Raw genomic sequence first — 8,676 nt, forward strand, 5'->3', positions numbered from 1 at the left:
AGAGCTGCAGAGCTAAACCGAGAAGGTACAATCTTCTACAAGAGTGTACAGCTTCTGGCGTACGCCGATGATATTGATATCATCGGAAGCAACAACCGCGCCGTTTGTTCTGCTTTTTCCCGCATGGATAAGGAGGCGAAGCGAATGGGTCTGGAGGTGAATGAGGACAAGACGAAATATCTCCTGTCATCAAACAAACAGTCGGCGCATTCGCGTCTTGGCTCCCACGTCACTGTTGACAGTCATAACTTCGAGGTCGTAGATAATTTCGTATACCTGGGAACCAGCATCAACAACACGAACAATGTCAGCCTCGAAATCCAGCGCAGAATAACTCTTGCCAACAGGTGCTACTTTGGACTGAGTAGGCAATTGAACAGTAAAGTCCTCTCTCGACGAACCAAAATCAAGCTCTACAAGTCACTTATCATTCCCGTCCTGCTTTACGGTGCAGAAGCTTGGACGATGTCAACATCAGATGAGACGACACTAGGAGTTTTCGAGAGGAAAATTTTGCGCAAGATTTATGGTCCTCAGAACATTGGCAACGGCGAATACCGCAGACGATGGAACGATGAGCTGTATGAGTTATACGACGACATTGACATAGTTCAGCGAATAAAAAGACAGCGGCTACGCTGGCTAGTTCATGTTGTCCGAATGGACGAAAACACTCCAGCCCTGAAAGTGTTCGATGCAGTACCCGCCGGAGGAAGCCGAGGAAGGGGAAGGCCTCCACTCCGTTGGAGGGACCAGGTGGAGAGCGACCTGGTTACACTTGGGATCTCCAACTGGCGCCGAACTGCAAAGGAGAGAGAGAGGTGGCGCACTATCGTCGATTCGGCTATAACCGGCTAAACGGTTGCAACGCCAATCACATACATACATCTCTATGCTGAGCAAAGTTGTTTTCGCAAATGCTTTAGCTAGGTCTTATTAGGATGGTCGCATCTTTCTAAAATTCAGCTTCAGATTGAATTAAATTATTTAAACTATCTGAAATTATACAAATTTCTACAATTATCCAAGAAAAATTATTAGTATCCATATTTTTTATAATTATTCAAAATTTTTTAATAAATTATTCGAGTCTGAGTGACTAAAATAAACGAGATAATCAATTTAACTGTAATCACTTTCAAGGAAATTACGGTATACTCGTTATTTGACGTTTTCGATTACTTTGGAGCATCTTTATGCTCTAAATTGCTCCTCAAAAACCTCAAACATTCACACCACAGGACGATGTTTAATTCAAAATGCTTAACCACAAACGCCTTAAAAGTGACTGCTCATAAGTGATACGTAAATTTTCTGACAGTCAAATGTTGACAAGGAATTTGCATGACAATTGAGTGTAGAACACAGTCAGGATGAACACTTCACCAGCAACAAGTCGCACATATTGACACTATGGCGAATGCTTATTTAACTATACATAAAGTACTGATACACTTCAATTGGAAAGCAAACGCATACGCAAAAATCAACACACGCAGGCGAAGCCACTAAGAATCACCCAATCTTTGCTGGAACACCCAACCAGCCCATTTGCTCGAACACCCAACCAACCTATGAATAAGCCAACTTGCGGAGCTGGCTAACCAAATATTTGCACAAGCCACAAACAATAATATGAGAGTACAAGGCAGCTGGAAGGCAGGCAAATATATGTATGTTGTGAAGCCAAGCTGAGAATAGAGAGTGCTTTTATTTGTGGTAGGATGTGTGCCCGGGTATAGGTATGTAGTGTAGACGCCACAAGTAGGCAAGTAGCGCCGTGTCTATGCATGTACTCAAATAATTGCTCGTTGATGTGTGGTTTAAGGCACTAAAAGTGGCCTTACTCAAAGTTGAGTTGAAATTTTTTGCACGAGACATGCTCAACATCCGCTATACCGGCTATACCGTACCACCACTTGTATCGGATTAAATGAATGTGCGGTGAAATGCATGAAAGTTAATGCGCTCAAGCTTAAAATATACTGAAAAAGGACTACATTTACGATACTCCACTACAAGCCCGATATACTTAGAGACGTGTGCGCCTGTAAAATGTAGAGTGAGTGGCTAGAGAGTAGAGCGGAAGGATTTTGCTGCCATGCAGTGCATACAAATTTGCTAGTCTACTGCTGTGCCTTTACTAACAATTTGCCTTCTCACCTCTATTAATTTGCACAACAAAAACAAAAAAATAAAATAAAGACCAAAGCTATTTTGCACTTGATTTGTGTTTACCAACAAATTTGTTATTTTTTCTTCTTGTATTTAAATGCCAGCTAGCACTATTAATCACTCTCTGATTGTTAGTCGTAGCACGTGCAATAGATTAAATTGATGGCTCTGCAGTAAGAGAATGTACGATTTTGCATGGCAAGTGTACGTCCAGAACGCTCTTGGACTACACCGAGGTGATTTAATTGCTTTGTTTTGTGGAATTAAAGAGAATATTTGCTGAGAGCCCACTTTGGCATAGTCAAGTGTAGCTTAAAGGTCTACGAGAGCTTTACGGGGCTAAGTGGGTTTCTGAGTTTGAAAACAAGGGTTGGCAACTCATCTATCATGACGTGTTCAAAAAAAAAATGTCTTGCGACGGACATCATAACTCATGATTGGTTCTTCTAAAAACAATAAACCAAAATTATTCCGATAATAAATCCAGTTAATGGACGAAGGAAAAAAGAAAATTTAAAAAATTTAATTTATGTCAGAATTTTACCAAAAAACTTTCACTTTTTTGGTCAAATTTTCACCATATACTGGCTCCACAAAATAATTATTAAAAATAATAACAACTTAAATTCACTTTAATTTCTATTTTTATAATGAACCATTTACTTTGCAAAATATGACACAAAATCAGTTATGTCAACAATGTTCTACAAATTAATTTACAGCAAACGTGACTGCAATTAAACAGCTTAATAACAAGTAAGAATATAGTTTTAGTGTCCAACTTGTAGTTTAACAGTAGTGCGCCAGCTTATCTCTGTGGAAGTGTACGAGCAAAAGCGCTAGCAAAGCAGATAAGCAATAAAACTCCATACGAAGAAAAGACAAATAAAACTTATCTATAGACAACCCGAGTATGTAGTATTTATAACTTTCAAGTGCTTACGTACATATGTATGTATGGACATAGATTATTATGTGCAAAATGTATCAAGTATCGCAAAGATACGGCAGCTTGTTGCTATTTGAGATAAGAGAAGTTTAAACTGAAAAGTTTTGCACTAAGTTCAAAGTTTGGACTACTACAAGTTCAGCAGCTTTTGCTCTTTTTCAAAGAAAAAATGTTTTTAAACTACTTTAGAAAATGCAATTGAATTGTTTCTAATTGTTTAGTAAATCTTCTTTTTTCATAAAAATAAAGATAAACCTTGTTAACAGAGAAAAACTATTTTTAAATTCTTTCTTTATCTATAGTTATCGCTTAAAGAAGAATATTGTTGTTCAAGATGTTGAATGCCATTTTCTTTAGTTTATATGGAGTCTTCCTCCACATCTCTAGTCTTCTTGGAGAAACAACAGGCGCAAATTTACACTGAAAAAACTCAATATTAATCTTCAATTCTACCTAAGCTAACCTAACATCAACTATCTTTCGCTGACGACTTCAATATTTTTTCCTTCAAAGTTTTTCCAAGATTTCTTCTTTTTCTTCTGTAGTTCAAAAAACTCACTTTTCAATCAACATCAATTTTTGAATTCTAACCTAAAATCAACTATATTTCACTCACATATGAGTATTACCTTCAAAGTTTTTCAAAGATTTCTGCTTTTTCATCCGTAGTTAAAAAAAACTCAATTCTCAAACAACAATTTTCAACAACTGCAATTCTAACCTAAAATCAACTAGCTTCAACTGACATATGATTATTGCTTTCAAAGGTTTTCCGCAGACTCCACCTTTTCCACCATTAGAAGAAACTTTGGCAAGCACGCACTTAAGATAATATCACTTCAGCTAAAACTAATTTTCAATAAACTGTACGCTAAAACGTTGGAAATAAGTTTGCAATATTAACGATAAGTTTCGAAACTTCTGACAGTTAGAATTTTTGCACAGGAGCAGTATCAATTGCCTGCTGTCATTAAACGATTGATATTTGCGGCAGCTTATTTTGACATTTTGAAGCGAAATATTGAGAAACTTTATGCAGCCGTCAATACAAAGCGGTGTTGGAAGGCAAAGAACATGACCTTAAGCGATACAAACACACAAAAACGAAATAAAAGAAATAAAACTAGAACACACAAGTGCCAATTTATAAACATAGAAAAGTCAGTGTAGAGAAATAGAGGAAAGAGGTAGACAAATAAATATATTTGTAATCTGAAACGAAAGCAGGGAGTCGCAACAGTTTGAAAGGGACGCTTGAAGAAGAACAAGAACAATAAAAATTAAGCTTAAGCGTTTGTTAAGTGGCTGCAAATACGGTTTTAGCGTCTAATTTTCCCCTACAAATATATACAAATAAGCTACTGATTAGATTAGTGAGGTGTGAAAGGTCAATAGGGTTGCTCGATACACAGTATTTACTGCAGAGCATAAAAGAAAGTAGAAAATGGCAGCAAAGAAAATAAAATATCAGAAAATAAAAATAGAAATACTGCTAGTTAAATAGCTGATAACAATTTTGAAATGTTAAATGAAAACCCATGAAGCGTATCGCTGCCTGCTGTGACACGATACGAGTATCACATAACCAAAGATAAAAATAAAGATAAAACATATTATTGTTCTGAAGACTTCTTCTACTTCAATGCTGATAAGAACTAGCGTCACTAAGTGGCCTCATGCTATGCCAAACAGCACGTGAATCTTTAGACTGCCGCACTGTGTGACTAATTTACGATTTATAAAAGAGTCACCAAAGACTTATGGTTTATTTACACTAGAAATGTGTATAAAATATATTTACAGCCAACGAGTGAAATTTAAGTAGAGTTTAAAGGCAAGAAATGCAATAAAAAGTGTAGCACTCGAAAGAGTTTGCTACGTGCAAACTAGCGCGCCGTCATTTTTTGAAGAAAGGTTACAAAAATAAACAAATACAAAATCAGCACAAAAATGCGACAACAAATGCTTAAATTTATGTTAATTATTCGCAGCTGATGCGAAATAGTATAGCAAAATGTTTGTAGCTACACATTGTCATATGTTGATATGCTTCCGAAAATAATCTAAGTAACTCTTCGAAAACTACTACATGCATAGATGCATAGATATATCGGAATATTGACAAAAAAGGTAAACAAACGGGGTCGACACTGCCAGAATGAAGTATTATAGTATACGGCTACTAAACTGCGAATCGGCGTTCAAATTTCAAATCTTTATCTTTAAATTATTTTATATTAAACCAAAAAATGTCTTCCGGAAATCCAATTTAGACTTAAAAGTTATATTTAGGCAGGTTCTGTAATTCACCTCTAAGGAAAATTCAAGCAAATTCACTTTCAATCCGATATTTGGTATACTTGGTGAACTGAATTTCGATTTTACTTTTCAAATTTCAAATTTTTTTTTAATTTTCACTTTCACTCGGATTGCAGAACCTGCCTGATTTTGAAGATTTTCAAACCATTTTCAGACAGCAGTTCAGTTAATATACGAGTATATCGGAGGTCTCCCAAAACCAAACAAAAAGTCTTCAAGTAAACTCAAGCGCATTTTTCGCAAACATCTATTTAAGATAAGGCAAAATTTGTATCTGATCTACATTCATATATACATTAACTGCATATGTACATAATATGTACACGCATACCATTGTTTTGTAGCTATTTTTATAAAGAACCGAAATTTGTGTATTTAAAATTTCCGCAGCACATGAAAAAAAAACAAATTGCTGGCATTTCGAGCTCACAATCACATACATATATATGTATAGTATATACAAATGTGTGTAGCAAAATGCATAGGCAACACAAGAAAATACAAATTTTTATGGCATTTAAGCAATTTAAGAATTTCTAGTAAGAATACAATTGTATCTACAAATGCCACTTTGTTATTACCCCTATGTATACAGCGAGATAGAAGTACAACGCCGAAGAGAAATATTAGAATTCATTTTTCACCTGCCTTGTCAGCGCATAAACCAGAAATGACTGTAATAAATCCATCATTGCGCACGGTAGCGCTGCATATGCCTTAAATAAGCAGGCAGGTAAAGGCAAGAACTCGATTTTTTGTTTATTATTGGTAAACATAAAGCGCCAAGTCATGTGTATGCAACATTGAAAATTCATTAAATCGCACAAAAAACAGCTAAGCAAGATAAATGGATAACATACAAAATCAATATACCTAAAAATGTTTCGAATTTTATGTACTTAAAGTAACAGAAGTGAAATATACTCCCTCCTCATACTGCTTATTATGCAAAGAAACATTTCCCTCCGTATTCATCTTATACACCATCAATCTTCTCAGGCATAAAAATCTCGTAACGTTTATTCTAATATGCAGCACACAAATTGGTAGCCAAACAAATTAACACCTAAATTTCACACAACATTTCGATTTGAAAAATGTATCCGGGAAAACACATACACACTATTTGGCGTACGTGTAAGGATTTGCAGCACATGAGTGTATCCTTCTATACAACTGAGTATACAGATGACTGTTTTATGTACGAGTTGTGCCTGCAAACATATGTTGCCAAGGCATCTGTGCGGCTACATTCGAATCCGATCACGTACTGTAAATCACGTGCATTTTAAACTAACTTAAACCATGGAAGCAGCCATTCGACTACTTTTATACGCTTGTGGGATAACACTTTCAATATTTATTGCAGCAAGTAGTTATATTATATTACGACTGAGGAGATTTGGTCGAATTTTAGAAGTTTTTCGTTTTCAATCAACTTAAAAATTTTTTTAAATTATTTCTTTAAGATATTTAATGCACAACATAAATTATTTAACCTTCTTGTTTATACTTCACATACTCGCTATCTTAATCCTCCTCTTTACTCTCGGGTAAAATTAACAATATTTTTAGTAATTCAAAGTATATTTCATATGAATTTAGTATTGCATATTCACTTTACAGAATTTAGATATACTTTCTTTATAAAAATATTATTCAAAAATTTATGAAAAATAAAATAAATGTTCCCTTGAAAAAACCTCAATAATTCAGATATTTTAATAGGTACATTACCCAAAATGTAATGAATTTTTATGAAAGCAGGTTTTAGAGAAAATAAGTGCTAAGAATTTTGGAAATTTAAAATAAATTGTATGCTCATCCTAAAGTGTTTACAGATATATTTATGGTCATAGGTCGTTAAGCGATTTCAATAAAAAATGTTGTTTCAGTGTAGATATTTCAATGTCAATAAAGTAAATAGAACATAAAATATTTTGCAGCTAAAATATTCACAAACCATAAAGCATATAAAATATTGCAAAATTACAACAGAGAATACCATACTACCTCAATAAATCAACAAACTGAAGTAAAATTCCACACAGCAATACCGTGTCATTGATCCCAAACGTACATACCTTCAAACCCCGCCCGTTGACGTTCAGCATCATACCTCAGCATCGCCTGTTTGATAGCCTCACGCTCAGAATCCTTTAAATTGTAGACCAATTCACGCGCGCGTTCCGAGCACAGAGGCTCATGCACGGTATCTGTTGGATATTTGCCGCGTAACGGCGTTATAGCTTGCGTGGAAATATTGGTATGTGGCTGACGGAAGTTATACTGGCGGTCTTGTGTCTTGCTTTGCAGTGGAGTAGTAGTGAGTCGTGGGAGGTGGACATGTTGATAACGCTGCTGTAAAAAGTTGCCGGCAATGCTGGTAGCGCTGGCAGTAAATTTGGTGTTTACTATGTTGTGGGCAAGTGTAGTGCTACCTACAAAATTGAACTGATTTCGTTGGTTTCCCAATTGTGTCAATAATCGTATTTGTTGTTTGCTGGTTTGCAATTGCTGCGGTTGGAAGAGGCGCAAACAAGTCCGTGCATAACGCACTAGTTGATATTTGTCGGCTTGCATTGTGTTTGTAACTTAATTAAATACTTTTTTATAATAAAAATAGAACACGCGGACGCTTCTGTTTTGATTTTTGCTTTGTAAAGCAAGCTCGATTGTATCACAATTTTAAGCGCGCACTATATTGCTATTGTAATAATTAATTATATGTACATATATTAAATTCCATGTAGCAGCTCGAATATGTTACTATGTAAATGACGTCACGTAAGCACTCGTCGCGGGACTGCCACTAGTGTGTTTTTGTTGAGGTAACACCGTATTACGATTTGCTTACGCTTATGCTTAATAATTGGATACTCAGCAAAACCTAATGGCTCAACACTCACACAACATCAATGCAAATCAGTTAAAAATAGCACGAAATGTCGTTGTACACCCGAGTATTGACGTTGTTGACGCGGCGCTTTAACAAAACCGACTATCACTGGCCTTCTTTTGCCTTCCGTGTGTTTATTGGCATTGCATGTTGGCCCACAAAAGCTCCGCGAATTTTCTTGACCAAAAACTTTCCAGTTTGTTGCGCTTTCAACCGCTTTTCCACCACTTCAAATTTGTTGTCCAACAATAGTATGAAAAAAAAATGAAAATTTCAGCTGAACTGACTTTGGAAGCTCAACAGCTGATGTGCGCACAGGGTTGCATTTAGCAGG

General features: G+C 35.8%; 1 protein-coding gene across 2 annotated transcripts in view; it reads right to left on the bottom strand.

The window, feature by feature from the left end:
• Positions 1 to 8,646, bottom strand: part of LOC105212087 (transmembrane protein 65) — a 39,141-nt gene extending 30,495 nt beyond the window's left edge. The window contains exon 1 of one of the 2 annotated variants that reach the window (XM_011183856.3): positions 7,528 to 8,646. In XM_011183856.3, the coding sequence (XP_011182158.1) occupies positions 7,528 to 8,026 (499 nt within the window). In that variant the 5' untranslated portion in view covers positions 8,027 to 8,646. The remainder of the gene's footprint in view (positions 1 to 7,527) is intronic. The other variant, XM_011183855.3, reaches the window with a different exon arrangement.
• Positions 8,647 to 8,676: the final 30 nt, after the last annotated feature.

Source organism: Zeugodacus cucurbitae, chromosome 3 (assembly GCF_028554725.1).
Source record: "Zeugodacus cucurbitae isolate PBARC_wt_2022May chromosome 3, idZeuCucr1.2, whole genome shotgun sequence".
NCBI lineage: Eukaryota > Metazoa > Arthropoda > Insecta > Diptera > Tephritidae > Zeugodacus > Zeugodacus cucurbitae.